The following is a 20,815-nucleotide window of genomic DNA, read 5'->3' as shown; positions in this document are numbered from 1 at the left end:
AGTGTTTTATTGTTACACCTAATTCAATTTATAATGTCCTGTGTACATTTCTGACAAAAATGTGCACAATAAATCACAAACATCCGTGAATATAGTCTCTTTTAATTACTTATGTAGTTAATACATTTTACACCATATAGTCTACTCTCAGTGGTTTAAACCTGTTATCAAAGCACTTTAATGTCTTATTAAGGTTAAATAGGTCTGCTCCTGTGGGTAGAATCTGCTTTATTGAGGGCATGTGTCTGTTAATACATCAAATAATCCAACCTTGATGTTGATGCTCTACTTGTTTTAGACAGTTTTATAAAACATTGAAGAATGAGTTAAACTAAACATGAAATGACATTCACGACCTATTTTACTTTTATAATGTGATTTATTTTCAAGTGAAACAGAATGTTCAATGAGAAATCATTTTAGGTGTTAAACCATCAGGAATTGATTGGATTTTGATCAATCTATAACAGAATTGAGCCTGAACTGAATGCAACTTTCCAGTTGATTGTGGACTACTACCCTCCTGAAACACCACCAGCACCAACTTTCGAAAATATTTTTTGATGTGAAGGTTTGAGGTTTCGACACTTAGGGGGTGAAGATCAAGTACACCTTTGAAAGCATGTTGATGTATCCCAACCGTAACGTTTCTTTTTAAATTTATTGCAACCGGCTGGTTCATAAGACTGCATTATAATGTCGTTAACGTTAAATTACTGATTTGTTCACTACTGGCAAGAATTCCAAAAGGCTGCATTACCAACAAAGCCCTTTTAAGGAATATTCTGGGTTCAATGCAAGTTAAGCTCAAACGACAGCATTTGTGGCATAAAGTTTTTTAACACAACACCCGTCCCTCCTTTTCTTAAACAAAATGAAAAATCTGTTGGATCCAGTGAGGCACTTCCAATGAAAGTGAATGGGGCCAGTCCATAAACATTAAAATATTCAGGGGTAGATTCACTAAGAGTGTATAGTTGCTGCTAAAAGTGCCAGTGTTTTACACGTGCTGACTGCAACCTCGCTTCTGTATGCAGACTCATCGTCATCTCGGTTGAGGCCTATGACAGTGGTGTCATCTGCAAATTTCAGGAGCTTGACAGAGGGGTCCTTGGCTATGCAATCATTGGTGTAGAGATAGAAGAGTAAATGTAGAGGTAGCTCAGCGAGTAAAGATGCTGACTACCACCCCTGGAGTCATGAGTTCAAATCCAGGGCATGCTAATTGACTCCAGCCAGGTCTCTTAAGCAACCAAATTGCCCAGTTGCTAGGTAGGCTAGAGTCACATGGGGTAACCTCCTTGTGGTCGCTATAATGTGGTTCGCTCTCGGTGGGGCGTGTGGTTACCTGAGAGCAACAAATGCCCTAATCACTCCAATGTTTGCAAGAAATATTCCACAAAACAAACTCTATCCACATAGAACATGCGGATTCATCCACAAACTGTCCCGAAGGAATGTTATTCCACAAAACAAACTCCAGCCTCTAGGTGGAGCCAACGCAAAAAGAAACAAAGGAGGTGCCCAGTTTCCTCGGATGGTCAAGTAAATATTCAGTGATTCAGGTCCACTCCGCTGCATCGAGAGAATCACAAAATGACTTACTCATTCCATTGACTTTATAAAGGACATCGCTTGCTGTTGGCATGTAAATATTTTCTGGCCATCCTTAGTATCTATTCTCAATTTGGCCAGGAACATCAGTGCAAAAGCGACCTTCCGTTGATGTAAGAGATTATTGTATTCTTTGAATCAATCCCGTTTCTCTCTTGTCGAATTTGCGAAGTCTGGGAACAAGAAAATGTTGTAGAAGAAAACCTTCCTTTACTCCTTGCCTCGCATAACACGATCTTTACAGGATAATCTCTCAAATTTGGCCAGAATTGATCTGGACCTGTTTCCCTCCATGGATCTCTGAGCCGGAACCCTTTGAGCTCGCTCTATTTCTAGCTTATGGCCTGTTATGTCGAGCAGACTCGGGAAGAGCTCCTCTAGGAATTTCACCATATTTCTTTCTTCTTCATTCTTAGGGATTCCAACAATTCAGACTTTGTTTTGCCAGTTACTATTCTCAATATCTTCCAACTTTTCCCAAACATGCTCCAAGTCTCTTGGTTGCTAATGGGTTAGCAGCTAATTCCCTCTCTGATGACTCCAGATAATGAATCCGTTTCTCAATGTCCACCACTCTTGTAACCAATTCAGTGAATTTCAAGATCCTCCACGTCAGCAACGACCTTCGCCAGCATTGCTGACATGCTTGCCAGTTGACGCTGAATCTCTCCCACCATACCGTCCAGACTGAGTCCCCGGTCTTAGGCCCTGACAGAAGTATCAGCTTTAGCATGTAAGTGTCTTTTTAATATCTCCAGAGCCCGAGGATTTTGAATTCTTTGACATAATGTCTTTGTAGAACATTTATGGAACAGGGTGTATCGAATCTCACCAGTTTATGACTCAAAAAGTAATAAAAACTAGCAAAGCGCGCAGAGCTCGCCGTTCACATGTCCGATCCTCGCATGGCACCACGCGACTCAACAATTTGCTTTTATATATAAAATTACTTCCATTGTAAGTGCATCACTGTAACCTTGATTTTTGCTTTTTTTGTCCATTTATGAAAAAAGTTAATATCTAACTCAAACTATACAAGTACAGCTCCTGTCTGTTTGAATGGTGAAAGACTGAAATCTCCAAAACAGTTGGTCAAGATTATGATCAGATAAAATCAGCCTATCAGCAATAAAATCTTACTACAATGGTATCATAAGCTCAGATAACACATTTTTTTTTTAAATGCTATTTTTCAGGCTGGCCAGCTTTTGCGCAGGTGCATTCTCTATGGTAAAAAATAATAATTGGGTCTTTTAACTGTAAGGCATGACTACCATTAAAAGATCCACCGTATTTAATGTTACTATTTTTCCCATTCATATGTATACAAGTGGCCGATCTCATACTAAACTGTCTCTGATTATCAGCAGACTAAAACAGTGGCGAAATAGCTATTTGGCTGTTCGCTTAAATTATTTTTCAAGGGCTACAGAAGCGAATGAAAATGCTACATTTTGATGAAAGATTATAATATTTTCAAAGAAACAACATGCAATATTGAATCGTTCACAATAAGGCCAGGAATGCGTATAAAGAAAGTAAAAATGGTCAATAATGATTTCAAATTGGCTCAGTCACATTCATGCTTATATAGCTAAATTTTGCAGGCAAAGAAGCTGTGGCCTTGTGTAAAGCTAGTGTGAAACCTGCATGTGCCATGTACGAAGGACACACAGAAGTCACTGGTCATAATCAACTTGCTATTGGTCAACACCGCAAGTTCACCAAAAGTAGCAGAGAGAAATTTCTTTGCTACAGGAAGTTCATCAGGCAAAATTATCATTCCTTTGGTGTAGACTGTAATTTTCTGGCATTATATTTGATCCATAATTCTGCATGCACAAAGAGGTATTTTGAGCACACAAATGTATTTTAGTTGCACGTGAACTTAGTTTCTTTCTCTCATCAGTGAAGATTCTTGTGATAGATTCTGACTTTAGTTAACAGTAGTTCCCCTTCTGTCGCTCTCTCCACGTTGTGTCAGAGAAGCGACACTAGGGGTCTCTCTTGAGCGGCGATATTCACCTCTGGACTATGAAAAAAGGCCAATGAGAGTTGGCAACCAGTATTTGCATGTCCCGCCCCCGGACATACGGGTATTTAAGCGGCGCAAATACGGGAGTTCATTCAGAAAATTTCTTCGGAGCCGATGGTCGTGCATGAACTCTGCTGCGAGTTACACACCAAGTTCTTGGTTAATCCTCTGACGCTCTGCATGCTGTTGGATCTGACGGCGCATAACAGCGGCTTTCTCCTTCGTGCACGGCTGTGCATTCTTGCCCTGAGCGCTCGACAGCGCAGACAACTTCGAAAGAGTTATTCTAAAACAGTAATTTCAGCTCTAAAGAGCAAAACACAGCGGCGTTGAGCGTCCTTCTCAGGGCAGCGTCTGTTTAAAGACGATATTTCCGCCCCTGTGTAGTTTCTGGATGTGGTTGATGTCTCCCCACCTCTGGCGGTCATAAAAACTGCCTTGCATTCCTGGGTTGCGATCACACGCAGGCAGTGTTTTTATGAATGGTCTATGTTTTCAGTGCGAGAACATAGCCATGACAGCATTGCGGTCGTAGGCTTTCTCTTGTAGTGAGAAAGCCGCTTCAGCTACCCGCGCCTCGCCTCCTTCCCACGGGATTGAGGCAGGCGCCGTGGCGATGAAAGCGATCTGGGGACAATGGCGGGCTCCGTTTGCGCGGTGAACCCCTCGAAACCCCCGCCTCCCGGCACGCTTGCTTGTTTCTGTCCCAGCTCGGGATGAGCATTCTCTCCAATGGGTTATGTTTTCAGTGTGAGAACATAGCGGCGGCAGCGTTGCGATCTCTGCTTTCTCTTGTAGTGAGAGAGAGCCATCTCAGCCGCCCCGCGCCTCGCCTCCTTCCTATGGGATTGAGGCAGGCGCCGTGGCGATGGAGAGCGATCTGGGGAGAATAACAGGGCGCTTTAGCCGGGTAAATCCCCGAAAACCTCCGCCTCCCGGCACGCTTGCCTGCTTCCCTCGAGCTCGGGATTAGTGCGGTCCGCTAACGGCCTACCGTCTGGTCCCTCGAGCTCCCCAGCATTGGATGATGACATCACCGCTGCATCGGAGAGCGTAACAGCAGCGTCGGATGCGGATAACTTCGCCTGGGCCGCCACCTTCGGTCTCCGCCCAGTCTGAGCCTGGCGCAAGAAGGTCCGCTATGCTTCCCGGGCTTAATTGGTTCCGCGGGCATGTGTGCTGCTCACAGCGCGCCCCGGATTCCTTCCGGACGTGCATGACGAGCTGAGCAAGCCCAGCTTCCTCGCTCCTCCGCTCTCGCTACCCTCGGTGGTAGAACGGTCCCAGACCGCTCCCCCTGCACGCCATGGCCCCCTCCTGCAAGACCACCGGGCCAGGGCACTTCAAAATCTGCACTTGGGTAGCCCTGTTCTTGACGTGCTGCAGGAACTGCATTCGAACAGGCGATGGCCACTCCGTGGTCCAAAAGCGCTAGCGATGGACAGGCAGTGCGGGAGGCAGACAAAGCACGCTTTCTCAAACGCCCCGTCTCCCAGCTCCGTCCATTCGGCGACACCACTTGACGACTTCGCCCAGCAGTCCTCAGTGGTGAAGAAACGAGACGAAGGCTATTTTCAAGCAAAAAAGCATCCTGCCCTGCGCAAACCTGCGCCAGGGGCCATGCCCTGTCTGCTGCGCCGAGGCGTCCTCCTGCGGCTTTCAAGAAAGAAAGAAAGTGGTGCTCGCCTCAACTAACAAGTGAGTGGGCCCAGCTCTCAGCCCCAGCGTTGAGCCCCCCGCAGAAGTTGGGCGCCCATCGTCTCCACGGACCCCCTTGAGGACCCAGAAGGCTCCCAGAGCTCCTGAGATGACAGACCCAGAGACCGAGGCGTTAGCTCGGGCTGGTAAGACCACTCCGTTCCCGGTGGAGGGCGGGAGGAGAATTTTTGTTAAATTCGTTACACTCTATAGAGCTATTTCCTTGTTGTCTCTGGGGTCACCTGGCCCGCAAATGCCGTTCTCACGGCACTCTGCTTTCAGGCCTCAACAGTCCCGGCTCCATGGGCGCGGTGTCCCGCCTTCAGCCTCCACGACTGTTCCCGGCCGGCCGGTTCAGGCGAGTCCAGAGGGCGCCAGCATCAGACCTCCTCCTCAGTCCACGAACCCGCCCCCTGCGGTGCGCTGGAGCAAGGTAAGTGCTTTGAGTTTATTCTCAGCACGGAGCCTCGGGGCGCCACGTTGCCTCCCGGCGCCGGCGTTACCTGTTCCGCACCGCTGCAAAGCCCCGCCAGGTACGTCCAAAAAACTCGTCCCCTTGGTGCCCCTAGCACGGAGCTTAGAGGGGTGGCTTTCACTGCCCAACCCGTCACGCTGGCTGCACCGGACCATTCGAATCAGTTACGCAATTCAGTTTGCCAGGTCTCCGCCCCCCTTCGTGGGCGTACATTTTTCTGCAGTACACGGCCAACATGCCCATTCCCTGCACGAAGAAATCGCCTCCCTTCTATTAAAGGACGCGATAGAGCCTGTCCCTCTAACCGAAACGAAGAAGGGTGTCTACAGCCCTTACTTTGTTGTTCCCAAGAAAGGCGGTGGCTTACGACCGATCTTGGACCTGCGAGTTTTCAATCGGACCTTGTCCAAACTCCCGTTCAAAATGCTCACCCAGAAACAAATTCTATCTGCCGTCCGGCATCTAGATTGGTTCACAGCGGTAGACCTGAAGGATGCGTACATCCACGTCTCAATTTGCCCTCGACATCGACCCTTCCTACGGTTCGCGTTCGACGGCCAGGCGTATCAGTACAAAGTCCTCCCCTTCGGCCTGTCTCTGTCCCCTCGCGTCTTCACAAAAGTCGCAGAGGCAGCTCTTGCCCCGCTCCGAGTAGCCGGCATACGCATACTCAATTACCTCGACGACTGGCTCATACTGGCTCACTCTCGAGATTTACTATGCGCACACAGAGACCAGGTGCTCAGGCACCTCAGCCGTTTGGGGCTTCAGGTCAACTGGGAAAAGAGCAAGCTCCCCCCGGTCCAGAGCATCTCTTTTCTCGGTCTGGAGTTAGACTCAGTCTCAATGACAGCACGCCTCTCCAGCGGCGTGCTCAGTCAGTGCTGAAATGCCTCGCTTCCTTCAAGCCAGGCGCCGTGGTCCCGCTAAAACGTTTCCAACAGCTCCTGGGGCATATGGCATCCTCTGCGGCGGCGCGCTGGGGTTGATGCATATGAGACCACTTCAGCACTGGCTCCGGACTCTGAGTCCGAGGCGAGCATGGCGCCGCGGCAAGCTGCAACGTAAAGTTACTTCTGCCTGCCGCTAAACCTTCAAACCCTGGACAGACCTCTGCTTTCTAAGGGCAGGTGTACCCTTGCAGCAGGTGTCCTGACGCGTTCTGGTCACAACCGGCGCTTCCAAATTGGGTTGAGGCGCCGTGTGCAACGGGCGCGCAGCCGCAGGCCGGTGGAACCGAGGCCGCTGCGCTGGCACATCAACTGCCTAGAGCTGCTGGCTGTTTTTCTGGCCCTGCAGAAGTTTCTCCCGTTAACTTCGGAACAAACACGTCCTAGTCAGGACAGACAGCACCACGGTCGTAGCCTACATAAACCGCCAAGGCGGAGTACGCTCCCCAACATGTCACAGCTTCGCCCGTCGTCTCCTCCTTTGGATTCAGCAGCGACTGGAGTCACTGCGGCGCCACTCACATCCCGGCAACCTCAATGTGATGGCGGACGCGCTGTCAAGACAAAGCTTGCCTGGCGGGGAGTGGAGGCTCCACCCCAGTCGGTCCAGCTGATTTGGGACCGGTTCGGCAAGGCTCAGGTAGACCTGTTTGCCTCCCAAGAAACCTCCCACTGCCCGCTCTGGTATGCCTGGACAGAGGCTCCCCTCGGGGCAGATGCGCTGGCACACAGCTGGCCCGCGGGGCTGCGCAAGTCACGCATTTCCCCAGTGAGCCTTCTTGCACAGGTGCTATGCAAGGTCAGGGAGGGCGAGGAGCAAGTCATGCTGGTAGCCCCCTATTGGCCTACCCGGACTTGGTTTTGGACCTCACGCTCCTCACGACAGCCCCTCCCTGGCGAATTCCCTGAGTAAGGACCTTCTTTCTCAGGGGCCGGGGCACGCTCTGGCACCCGCACCCACACCTCTGGAACCTCCACGTCTGGCCCCTGGGCCGGGATCGCGGAAGATCTAGCCGGTCTACCATCTACCGTCGTAGATACAATCAGCCAAGCCAGAGCCCCCTCTACCAGGCATCTTTACGCCCTAAAGTGGCGTCTGTTCATGAGACTGGTGTTCTTCCGAGCCGAAGACCGCAGAAGTCGCGCAGTTAGGTCAGTGCTCGTGTTTCTTCAGGAGAGGTTGGAGAGGAGGCTGTCCCCCTCCACCCTCAAGGTGTATGTCGCCGCTATCGCGGCCCACCATGACACGGTAGACGGAAAGTCTCTTGGTAAGCACGACTTAATCGTCAGGTTCCTAAAAGGTGCCCGGAGGATAGCTCCCTCCCGGCCTAACCTGTTCCCCTCCTGGGATCTCTCGGTCGTCCTTACGGGACTCCAGAGACCTCTCCTTCGAGCAGCTTGACTCAGTTGGACTCAGGGCCCTCTCTCTCAAGACCGCCCTGCTGATCGCGTTCGCTTCCATCAAGAGGGTCGGGGACCTGCATGCGTTCTCTGTTAGCGACGCTTGCCTGGAGTTTGGTCCGGCAGACACTTTCGTGATCCTAAGACCGCGACCGGGCTATGTGCCCAAGGTTCCTACCACACCCTTCAGGGATCAGGTAGTGAACCTGCAAGCGCTTCCCCGGGAGGAGGCAGATCCAGCCCTTTCACTGCTGTGTCCAGTACGTGCCTAACGTGTCTACCTGGACCGCACACAGAGCACTAGACGCTCTGAGCAGCTCTTCATCTGCTTTGGGGGACAGCAGAAAGGGAATGCTGTCTCCAAGCAGAGACCTCATTGTCGACGCCATTTCCCTGGCTTATCACACCCAGGCCGTGCCCCCCCATTTGCGGGTCCGAGCCCACTCCACCAGGAGTGTTGTGTCCTCATGGGCACTGGCTAGGGGCACTGCCCTAGCAGACATTTGTAGAGCAGCGGGCTGGGCGACACCTAACACTTTCGCGAGATTCTACAATCTCCGAGTTCGGTCAGTATCGTCCCGTGTTCTCTCAGGTACCGAGCCCGTAGAACTCGGTGGCGCACTCACGATCTGACTGGGTGAATCGCTTGCACCTAGCGCCCTTCCCCTAACCAGGGAAACAGTCGCCTTCATTCCCAGGAGATCTCAGGTTTGGGACACTGGTTGATTCCTCCCTAGCCCTCGTGGGTCGCAGTTCAGCGGAGGAACTTCGCCAACCCAAGCCACTGCGGGTACTGCAAGCTACCCTGCACTGGTGTAGGTGCTCCACAGGTAAGGCCTCCTTCGGACTCCCCTGTGTGTAACGCCATGCGGTTCTGTCCCTCTGGCGGCGGACTCCGTGCTTCCCTTAGGCAGTCACGGTTGCCTCGGTTGCCGTGCTGTATGTTCCCCCCTCTATAGGCTGGATCCACCACCGCACCGACTTTTCCACATAGGCCCTAAGTCAGGCCTCTGATGGTTTTGCCACTTAAACTTGCCTCCCCTCTCAGGTAGGCGTGGCCTCCGCAGGGTCTTCTCCGCCCTGAATAAGGGCTAAGACCCCCTTCCCTCAATGCGTGTAAGGGCCCCGGCCTAAGTTGCTCTATGCAAGAAACATAGAGAGAAAAGTCGCCCGGTCAGGCTTGGCCCGTTCCCAGGTTGGCAGCCAGCACCTTGTTCCCCCTTCCGGGGTAACGATAATGAATCCTGATGGCTTAAATGGGGCATTGGGGAAGGGTACATGCAGCCTGATACAGTTGGTCGTACTGCACGTAAGAATACCTGCTCGCTCCTGTATCAGCAGTTCACGTACACAGCTCAGCGCGTGGCGCTTTTATAAGTGGACCCCTAGTGACGCTTCTCTGACACAACGTGGAGAGAGCGACAAAAGGGGAACGTCTAGGTTACGTATGTAACCTCCGTTCCCCGATGGAGGGAACGAGACGTTGTGTCTCCCCTGCCACGTCGCTGAGCCGAGCCACTGTTGTGGCCGGACCATTTCCGGCTCCTCAGAAAAATCCTGAATGAACTCCCGTATTTGCGCCGCTTAAATACCCGTATGTCCGGGGGCGGGACATGCAAATACTGGTTGCCAACTCTCATTGGCCTTTTTTCATAGTTCAGAGGTGAATATCGGTGCTCAAGAGAGACCCCTAGTGTCGCTTCTCTGACACAACGTCTCGTTCCCTCCATCGGGGAACGGAGGTTACATACGTAACCTAGACGATTGATGATATTACTATATATATCAATCTGTCTGTGCAAGGCCTTTAAGTACATGCTGTTCTATTTAGTAGACTAATCCTGTTGGCTTTTTCAGCCTCCATGGGTTTTAAAACATTTTATAGTCTCCGCATCCCTTTCTCCTCACTTACACACACATACAGACATGGCACTCTGACTGCTTTGAGCAATCAGCCTAGATATCAGAAGAATATGCCACAGCACTCATCACCAAAGGAAACGGCCTGTATAATAGGCAGTTGTTTCAGCTGGCTGTGGGCAACACAAACTTAATTGTTGTTGGCACATGTCGCAGTGTTTGTATGCATGTGGGCTTGAGAACATTTAAATATCTGACTATTAATTGATGAACTCCCAAGTAAATCTTCTAAACTCTTTTTCTTGTGATTTGTTAAGCCAAACATTGTAGACACATGACTTAAACATGTTACCGCGGTTAAGAAATATGGGCTCCATCAGCTCTGTGTTTAAGCCCTCGTGCAGCACAGGACTGGATGTTCCCCTTGTATAGTGTCATGGTTTTCCCCTTAAGCATTATTAAGCATAATGAGTTGCATGGTCTCAGAAGACTGTCTGGTCATAAGAGTGTGGCTGGTTTCCTTCCTGTTATATTTGCTGATAAGATTTGCCCTAAAATGTGCTGATAAACATCTTCTTTCATTTCCTGTTAACATTTTTTGCAGTGTCATGTCTTTCCATTGAAAAGCGCTGAAATGCTAAAAGCTTAATACAAGGTCACTCTCAGAAATCAGGTAACTAAACATCCAATCTGTTTATTTTCACCCAGGATGCTTTTGAAACAGCTGCGAGAGCCGAGGGTGGCCTATCATTGGATGGGGGCAATATCGCTCACGAAAAGGAGTTGGAGGATGAAGTCGGGAGAAGCAAATACCACCACAGTGTCAGCGTACTGAAGCCCTTTCGCTCTACCAGCAAGTATGTTCTTTAGTTACTTGTCAATGTGCCCTTCATTTCAGTCAGCAAAGCTGTAGCAAATTGATGTGGTAACACAGTTTCAGTTTCCACACCATATAAATAATTTTACAATAACATACTCAAATCCAGAAACAAACTAATATAAATCTGTATTTGTGGGTCATGTGGTATATATTCATATTGATGGTATTTATTGTCTTATAATAGATCACGCATTATAATTGAAAAACAAAACAAAACATTTCTCCTCCAAATTCAGTTTTGCACAACAGCCATTCAACCCAGTTATTTTCAGATGGTTAGGGTTTAATGTTACAGGGTAAAGTTAATATGCAAACATGGCTAATAATGGCTTTAACTAACAAGTATGATCACACCACATTTGTATATTGTGTCAAGTAAAATATTTTTTTAAAAACTGATCACTGTGATATTTGTCTCATGACGGATTTGAGCTATTGAGCTTGATGAGGGAAATATAAGCATAAACAACTAAATACTGATAAAGACTTAAGAATTTTAGGGGCCATCCAGTATTTAATGACTGGAAATGTCTTCTGGTCTGGAGGAAATATAAAGCTGAGTATCATCTGCATAACAGTAAAAGCTTATTCCTGTTTCCTGATAATGTCTCTTAAGAGAAGCATATAAAGGGAGAACAGCAGCGGCCCTAATACAGAGCCTTGTGGAACTCCATACTTCTGGTCTGGAGGAAATATAAAGCTGAGTATCATCTGCATAACAGTAAAAGCTTATTCCTGTTTCCTGATAATGTCTACTAAGTTTTGTATGTAAAGGGAGAACAGCAGAGGCCCTAATACAGAGCCATACTTGGAACTCCATACTTGTGTGTGTGATCTGACAGTTTCTTATTTATGCACACAAATTGGTAACGGATTTAAACCAGGCAAATGCCTGTCATCAAATGCCAATGTAGTACTCGGTCCTGTCCAAGAGAATGCCATGATATATGGCTGTGTTTCCCAACTTTTTAAATATATCACTCCTTTATGGTGTTGATTTTTCCCACTGCACTCCAACCATTGAAACTTAAAGAAATAAATATCCTTTTTAAACTGTTATTTAATTAAATTGAATATTAATATAAAGAAATGAATACAAATACATTTTAAACAATATAGCCTGTAAGTGTTTCTCAAGAAGAGACACAAGCACTGTTTAGAGAACGTGTAGACAAACGCATTTGAAAGCAGTCAGACTGTGCGTGGGTGCCGAATTAAGTCAGTACTTGGTATGGCTGGTATTTTTAACATTTGTGGGTATTAACTGAGCAGAGATTTGTAGAATTGTATTTTTAATTTTATATTTAAATCCTATGAAAATGCAAAGGTGATTAGGGGAATGTACTGTTTCTGTATCCCTGAGAAAGGCACATGAGGCTCACAGTGGATGCCATTAATAAAATAAGGACCAAAAAGCATTTAATAAAAAAACTGCAGCATAAGGACTTATCCATGTCTCCTGTCTCTTCTCTTGTCCTGTTGTCCACTGTGCCATCCCAGGCATCAGCATCCGGTGGACAATGCCGGCCTCTTCTCTTTTATGACATTTAATTGGTTGACCTCATTGGCTGTGTTGGCCCATAAGAAGGGTCAGCTGTTCCTGGAGGATATATGGGCCGTGTCGCAGTTCGAGTGCTGTGAGACCAATCATCGCCGGTCAGTACTGATATACTACTATGGAGTGAGTGTGTTGGCTGATGTTCTGAAATTCGAATCAAAGCACTCATCCAACAATAATACATGTAATGTAGGCCCTTTTGGCATTTATGGTACTTTTTGGTGCTCTTTTGTCAGTGCCAATTGCATTGTCCACCTTCACAGACCTATGGCCTACCTCACATTTCAGAGCCAGAGCTGGGTTTGACATGATTGATACATACATTGGAAATGAACATAATTAATTTGTGTCTGCAGGCTGGCCAGGCTGTGGGATGAAGAGGTCAAGTCACGAGGGGACGGGGCGTCTCTTCGTCGTGTGGTCTGGCTCTTTTGCCGCACACGTCTGCTGCTGTCCATCCTCTGCCTTATGGTTACTCAACTCGCAGGCTTCAGTGGCCCAGTAAGTAACACCATCTCAGCTCTGTCCTGTATTTCTACACTCTTCTCCTCCCTCTATCTCGCTCTATCTCTATCTCTCTTTCTCTGTCTTTTTCTCTGTGTATTATTAACATGTAGGCCAATCTATCAAATCCCGCCCCTTATATGCTCAGGTGAGTGATAAGATGGGGTATGGGAAGTGTTATTATGTAAAACATTGTCATTGGGGCCTCAAAATTGTTCTCTGTTACCTATGTGGTAACCATTTTATTAAATCATTTAACTCTTAATGCTATTTGTAAAGTGCCTTAATAATGACTGGTGCCAATGGCAAAAGAGTATTACTGCTTGTCCGCTGCTTTGTGCCAAATTCTTTGACATGCTCGTTATAAAATTAGTAGAACATTGACCCCTAAAAGTACAATACATTAGATGTTATGGAGTTTTGATATTATTAGTCATAAGAACATCTTAAAAAAGGTAAATTGTGTCATTTCTGTGCCACAAGGGGCACCAAACTGAATTACAATCTGTTTGTTTGAGCATGCCCAATTGGCGTAAATTTGGGGTGGGACTACCTTTTGGGGGAACAACGGAAGGGGCCAGATAAGTTTGAAACTTTTTTTGGAAACAGTCTGGCAATTTTGTTTGGTGCCGCTAATGGTGAAGAGATGGCACACATCACCCTAAAGAAAGTCTTTTAGTTCAGGCCATATTTTATCAATCCTAAATGCTTTGTAATTTTAAGAAAGCTGTGATAAATTGCTTAAATTCCATAAACTCTGATGCGAATCCAAAAATGACTTCATTACACCTGTTTGAGGAAAAACAGTTTCTGTTTGACCATTGCCTTTCAGGTACCATGTGCTGTTAATTAGACAAACAGTTAAGAAAGTATAGACTTCCTTTGAGTCCTGAATAGTTTAGTTACCTGGTAATCTGGAATATGTTTTATTGCCCAATATGAAATTATAGTTTTGGGTTCAACATAGATTTAGGGGTAATTCCATGTAGCACAAGCATAGTTAAAAGAGATATCTCCTTAGATCAGGAGAATAGGCTAACATTTTCTTCAAGGAGAGCTTCTGTCACTGTCCCACCATGGCGACACAGCAAGGCTCTGTCTCCTTTAACCTTTGGAGAAAATCGGGCTTATCAAAAACACTTAAATCTGTTTAAGATTCATCAACTGACATTTTTCACCTGTTGTCTTTACATATTTAGCAGTTCCCTGTAGAACATCTCCTTGAAGAGATACCTGTCCTTGCTCTGATGACTGAGGTCAGGGGTGATTTGTTAAAGAAGGTGGGTGTCTTGGGTGGTGGGTGGCTGCAGGGTTGTTAGTTTGGGTCAGATTGGAGTTAAGGGTCAGAGGTCGCTGGATCCCCATGTGTGTGACATGTGACAGAGGCTATTCTTTAGAATCCACAGGGTGTCCATTTAACCTGCGGGACGAGCACACGGCAGACTGAGCCGATGAGGAATCCTGGGAGGTAAGGGCATGTTTCTTATGCAGGGCTGGATCAAGAGTTAATGCTGTTTGCTGCCCCTCTCTATCTCTCCCCCTCTCTCTTTCTCTTTCTTTTTGTTTCCCCTTGTTTGATCTCTGTTAATACTCCATCTTATTCAAATCCAATATGCTTTGAAATGATCTGGCGAAAATGTCTCAAGGGGTTGGGTGATCTAATGTATATTTGATGATGAATGTAGCCAGCATGTTTGAGTTTGTGCCAATGGACTATTGATCAGACAACGTCAGATATCTGCCCCATTCAAAACCAGCTCCTGTGCACAATGGAAAATGGACTTGGGGTTTTTATATTGCTGGGGTTTCTTATTTTGGACTGAAAAACTCAAGTTTGAGAGATTGATGGGTTTACAGGCGATTTTTAGACCCATACTTCTTGCTTCCAATATGTTGCTGGATTTTTTACCTTTTTTATGGACAACTTTTTGGGCAACAGAGCATGACCATTACTATGTTTTGTAAATGGGTCTTGTAAGATGTGCATCATTCAGGGAAAGATCGCTGCCCCACTAACTTCATTAAAAATAAATGGGACAGCATTTAAGTGATGGCAACTCACAAACGGACTCTTAAAGACTAGATGTGATTTTATTTTCCATTGACATTATATCTGAAATCATCTTTTGATGAAACAGTGTGCTTTTTGTATTGTCCCTGATCTATGTTTTTCTTTCTCAAACTTCTTTGTAAATGTATAATTGCTGAATGTTTATTCAACTTTTTCAAGGTTCAATATTCAAGGTTTCCTTAATAAAAAGTAGTAGCTGTCCACATGGGTTTGCCCGTGTTCCCAGTTTATGTGTGCATATCTTTGACTGCATATGTACATTATATTTCAGAAGGGTGTGTGTGGGTGTGTGTGTGTGTGCGTGTGTGTGTGTGTGTGTGTGTGTGTGTGTGTGTGTGTGTGTGTGTGTGTGTGTGTGTTTATCTGCTTGTGTGACCTTTTAAAGTGTTCTAGTTTTCTGTGTATTTTGTTGTGCATCCGCACTCTCTGCTTCTAATTATTGATTTAATTGATATTAATTTTCAGGTGTTAAAACAAAAGTACGTCTCCATCCTGTACCCCAACCTGATGTGACTGTAGGTAAAATGTCTTTGAATCCACAAACAAGGGGCATTATGTCCAAAACTCATATTGCAAGCAAAGTAAATCTCTCATTTGTCCCAAAAATTGGTACTGTCGATACTGTTTCATTGTCTCTCTTGTTCTATCCAAAGGCTAGAGAAAAGGGCCACTTAAGGTAAACTTTTAGAACACAGGCTGACATTCTCTCAAAGTAGAAGTTGCTGCTCCCTCACTGTCTTCAATGAGTAGAAATTGTGCACTATGATGATGTCACACACGTAGAACAGTTATCTGCATCCTCCACCTTTTTTGTGCCAAAGGCTGTAATAATGTCAGATGTTAATGACAAGGAAGGTTACAGTGGCCCTGAAAGTGTTGTTTATGTTAATTTAAGTTAATATGTATCGCCGTGGTGGTGCTCGGGTATGTTTGTATCCTCAGTCACGCCTGCTGTGTCCTGTTGCCCCCTTGCTCGTCCTCCCTCTCCCCAGGCGTTTGTGGTGTGGCGGTTACTGGAGTATACGCAGATGAGTGAACCAGACCTACCCTACGGCCTGCTGCTGGTGCTGGGTCTATTGGCCACCGAGATGATTCGCTCCTGGTCCCTTGCCCTCACCTGGGCACTCAACTACCGCACCGGCACCCGCCTGCGTGGAGCCATCCTGACGATGGCATTCCACAAGATACTGCGGCTGCGCAGTCTACGAGAGAAAAGCATGGGAGAGGTACGATGGGTGGACAGGGTTGATGGACATTGAGAGGTGGAGAGGTTAATTTGAATTAATGAAATGGATTAAAAAACATTCAGGAAAGTTAGGAGCAGATATCCTAGGGGGTGTTGAATGGTGAAGAGATGAAGAGTGAAGGAAGGTGATATCCTCAGATATTTTTGGACCCATTTATGGTAGTATGTAAATATCACAACAGTATATACTGCACTCTCTTGCCAGTGTACATGGTTTTCAAGTTTTTTTTCTCTTGGCCCTGTTAGCTGATCAATATGTGTTCGAGCGATGGGCAGCGCATGTTTGAAGCTGCTGCTGTCGGCAGCCTGTTGGCAGGAGGCCCCCTGGTGGTCGTACTAGGAATGGCATACAACTTGTTTGTATTGGGGCCAACCTCTCTGCTAGGCTCTGCCGTATTCATCCTCTTCTACCCTACTATGGTGAGCTTCTCTGTTCATGATTGTGCTACATTTCGGCTTGCTGATGGAAATTTCCCTTGTAACAGCACTTCTTTTCCTGTGTTGGTAGATGTTTAGTTCCAGGCTGACGGCTTACTTCAGGAGGAAAGGAGTGGCCGTGACTGACCAGCGTGTTCAAAAGATGAATGAGATACTGAACTACATCAAGTTCGTTAAGATGTACGCCTGGGTTAAGGCCTTCTCACAAGCTGTGCGAAGTAAGTTCTTGGTTCATGTTTGGTGTTTGCTCATTTGATTATGAATTCAGTGGTAAGAAAATGTATGTGAACCCTTTGGAATTGGCTTGTTTTATGCATTAATTGATCATAAAATGTGATCTCATCTTCATCAGACACAAATATAGACAAACACAATATGTTTAAGCTAGCAACACAAACAATCATAATATTTAATGTCTTTATTGAACACATCACATTAAACATTCACAGTGCTGTGGAAAAAGTAGGTGGACCCTTGGATTCGGTGAGGAAGTGGTCGATCCTCCTTTGACAGTAATAATGTCATTCAAGCGTTTCCGGTAGTGAATTAGACCTGCACAATTTTTAGAAGGAATTTTGAACCATTCTTCCTAACATAACTGCTTCAACTCAGCCATTTCCTTAGGATTTCAGGTGTAAACGGCTCTCTTGAGGTCATTCCACAGCATCTCTATTGGGTTAAAGTCTGGGCTCTTACTGGGCCACTCCAAAAGGTGAATATTCTGTTCTTTTTTTAAGCCATTCTGTAGTGGATGTACTTCAGTGTTCAGTGACATTGTCCTGCTGCATCACCAAACTTCTACTGACCTTCAGCTGGCACAGAGCCACCCTGACATTATTCAGTAGGATATCTTGATAAACTTGGGAATTAATTATTCCCTCGATGATGGTAAGTGTTCTAGGCCCCAAAGCAGTAAAGCAGCACCAAATCATGGTGCTCCCTCCACCGTACTTCACCGTTGGGATGATGTTTTCATGTTGGTATGCAGTGCCCTTTTTACGCCATATGTAGTGCTGCGTGTTCTGATTCCTTCATGCTGACACTCTAGGGTTCTTTTTACCTCATTGAGCATTCTGCGGCGTGCCCTTTGGGTTATCTTGGCTGGACGGTCACTTATAAGGAGAGTAGCCACAGTAATAATTTGTCTCCATTTATAGACCCTTTGTCAAACTGTGGACAGATTAATATCTGAGCTCTTCGAGATACATTTGTAACCCTTTTCAAGAATTCTTGATCGTAGGTCTTCTGACAGTTAGTTAGGCACGGTCCACATCAGCAGATGCTCCTTGTGAATAGCAATCTCAAAATGATAAATGTCAAAATAGCTCTAACCCACACCTCCAATCTAATTTAATTAATTGGATGTCAGGTTTTCCAACTCCAGACTCTTATTAGCTTTTGTTGATGTCATTAGCCTGGGGTTTCACATACTTTTTCCAGACTACACTGTGAATGTTTGAATGATGCATACAATATGTACAAGAACAATACAATAATTTCTGTGTTATTAGTTAAATCTGATGTTTTTTCAGTGTTATAATTTAGATTACGGTCAAACCAGATTTTAAGACAAATTTATACATAAATGCAGGTAATTCCAATGGGTTCATATACTTCTCCTTGCAACTGCATGTTTGTAAATCATTGTGTTTGGTCTCACAGGAATAAGAGACGAGGAGCATCAGATCCTGGAGCGAACAGGATATTTTCAGAGCATAACAGTTGGCGTTGCCCCCATCATCGTGGTGATCGCTAGTGTGGCGACATTCTCCACCCATATGTTGCTGGGTTATGACCTTACTGCTGCACAGGTAGTGTTTCATTGCTTGGTTTTGTAGTGTAGTCATTACTAGAGTATAAATGCACTCATACATTGATTCTTTTTTTTGTCCTCAGGCGTTCACGGTTGTGACTGTTTTCAATGCCATGACCTTTGCCCTGAAGGTCACCCCATTTTCTGTCAAGTCTCTCTCTGAGGCATCTGTTGCCATAGATAGGTTCAAGGTGAGCTCTCTGTTTCATTCCTGCTTCTCTCTTCAAGTATTTAGTTCTACTCCTGTCCTGTAAATACTTGTTTTTGTTTTTATTTCCTATCTTATCTGGTAGTCTGTATTTTCAAAGATGTCCTCATAGGATCCTTAAATCCAAGCATTGAAGCAGGTGATATTGTTGAGGTGTGTTTGCTTTGGCCAAGATGGAAGATCATGGCGAAATTGCCCAATAAGATGAAAAAGGGATATTCTTTTCAGAGTAGTGCCACATAGAGAAGTTCCTGTTACCGTTCTCACCGCTCACCACCAACTTACACATAATCATGCAGATTAAAGTGTCTTCACATGCCAGTGAAGACTTATCGGTTTCTCACTTCAGTGGCAGATGATGATTATCTTTAGATGAGAACATGCTCACATACAGGCTCTTTCACATGACTCACATCGGGGCTTCATCATAACTCTAAGCACAAGCACCATGCATCAATATAACGACCACACACACAGCATGGCAGATAACATCACAGAAGATGGTTATTTCGAGGTTGCTATATAGCAAAACAATGGGAATTGTTCATGCTGCACACCAGTGAAAATAGTAAAAGCAAATAAAAGAGGTAACCTGTATATGCACGGTAGCTTAGAACAGAAAAAAATCCTTCCGACTGCTTTGATACATCACAGAGAGGAAAAAAAGGCTATTTGAACATGGGTTCATGAAATGTTACTGTGCAGGAATGCTCTTGAACAACTTGAAGTATTTCGATACGAAAAGTATCAGTCTCTCTTTCATCTAGTTTTGATTTTTGCAGCACCGAATTGTCCAGTAATAATTGGCTGCGTTCAATGCATTGCCTTGGGGAATGTTGACATGAGTCATGTAAAAGGGCTTAAAATGAAACAATATTATGAGTCAAATGAAATAATTTGATATTAACAGGAAGGACAGACACACTCTATATACTCTGTTATATTTATCACCTCTAAAAAAATTGCTTAATTTCTGTTGCTCTTCTTGCGAGATTAATTACTTTAGCATGTTTTCTTTTTCACCATTTTCCTCCAATTAGAGTGTACTCCTGATGGCCGAAGTAAAGAAGATCCGTGAACTTCCACGGAATTCTTCTGTTGCCATAGAGATGATTGGTGCCAGTCTGGCTTGGGAAACGGGGGGTCACAGTGCACAGCCCTCGCCCCGCGGTACGCCTTACGTTGGCCTGGGCCTGAAAGGGGGACGCAAGAAGTGCCGACAACATGATGCTCCAAGACATCACGGGATATTGGAGGAGGAACAGCATGGTCAACTGTTGAATGATGTGTCTGGAGACATGGCCTCCAGCCCAGACGATCAAACCCTTCAAGTTCCAACCATCAGCCAACGGCTGCAAAGAACTCTCCACTGCATCAATCTCACTATACAAAAGGTCTTTGCCTTTCTGAATGATTATTTTGCTAGACAAAAATCAGTTGGCTTTAAAGATTCCAAATTTGTTTTATAGCAATTATAGGATTTTATCAACTTAGCATTGAACTTGAACATGCAATACTCTACCAAACTCTACCTTCAGATATCTATTAGTGCTGTGGATTAAAAATACTTTCAAAGAATATTCTACCTACAGTTTAATCCTATTCCTTACTGCAACTAACATGAACTAATACATCATTAAGGGATAATGTTTACTGTCAGCAGTTAATCGCAAAATAAAAGTAGGATCTTGTGTTGGTCTGACTGTATATTATCCCACGTTTTACATGGCTAATTACTAGGGGTGTAATGATTCACTAGTTTTCTCAATGCATCGTTTACTAATCTGCCGTTTCATGCAAAAAATCGAATGAATCGTGATTCGGCATAACGCTACACAATATTTAAAAACATATAAATATTAAATTCTTACATGACCTAGTTGAAACCTCTCTACAATAATGCCAATATTCTAATATTGGCTATGGTGTTTGAGCCCTTGCCAGTTTTGGTCGAAACTGTCTGCTATAAAAACAGGTGCACAAACACCATTTCCTCAGAGAACAAGGGAGCGCATCGCTCATACCTCAAGAACTTACAACGTTAACAATGTCTTAGGAACCAAG

General features: G+C 45.5%; 1 protein-coding gene and 1 long non-coding RNA gene across 3 annotated transcripts in view; one reads left to right on the top strand and one right to left on the bottom strand.

Annotated features, from left to right (window-relative positions):
- Positions 1-20,815, bottom strand: part of LOC127661424 (uncharacterized) — a 359,800-nt gene that overhangs the window by 251,839 nt on the left and 87,146 nt on the right. The gene's annotated exons all lie outside the window — the stretch shown is intronic.
- LOC127661406 (ATP-binding cassette sub-family C member 5-like) overlaps positions 1-20,815 on the top strand; it is a 45,252-nt gene that overhangs the window by 6,320 nt on the left and 18,117 nt on the right. For both annotated transcript variants that reach the window (XM_052152087.1, XM_052152086.1), the window contains exons 3-11: positions 10,742-10,890; positions 12,414-12,569; positions 12,828-12,972; positions 16,039-16,272; positions 16,539-16,712; positions 16,801-16,948; positions 18,393-18,541; positions 18,627-18,734; positions 19,792-20,145. In XM_052152087.1, coding sequence (XP_052008047.1) covers positions 10,742-10,890; positions 12,414-12,569; positions 12,828-12,972; positions 16,039-16,272; positions 16,539-16,712; positions 16,801-16,948; positions 18,393-18,541; positions 18,627-18,734; positions 19,792-20,145 — 1,617 coding nt within the window. The remainder of the gene's footprint in view (positions 1-10,741; positions 10,891-12,413; positions 12,570-12,827; positions 12,973-16,038; positions 16,273-16,538; positions 16,713-16,800; positions 16,949-18,392; positions 18,542-18,626; positions 18,735-19,791; positions 20,146-20,815) is intronic.

Source organism: Xyrauchen texanus, chromosome 21 (genome assembly GCF_025860055.1).
Source record: "Xyrauchen texanus isolate HMW12.3.18 chromosome 21, RBS_HiC_50CHRs, whole genome shotgun sequence".
Lineage (NCBI taxonomy): Eukaryota > Metazoa > Chordata > Actinopteri > Cypriniformes > Catostomidae > Xyrauchen > Xyrauchen texanus.
Note: the sequence above shows the minus strand (reverse complement) of the source record. Positions and strands in the feature narration are given on the sequence as shown.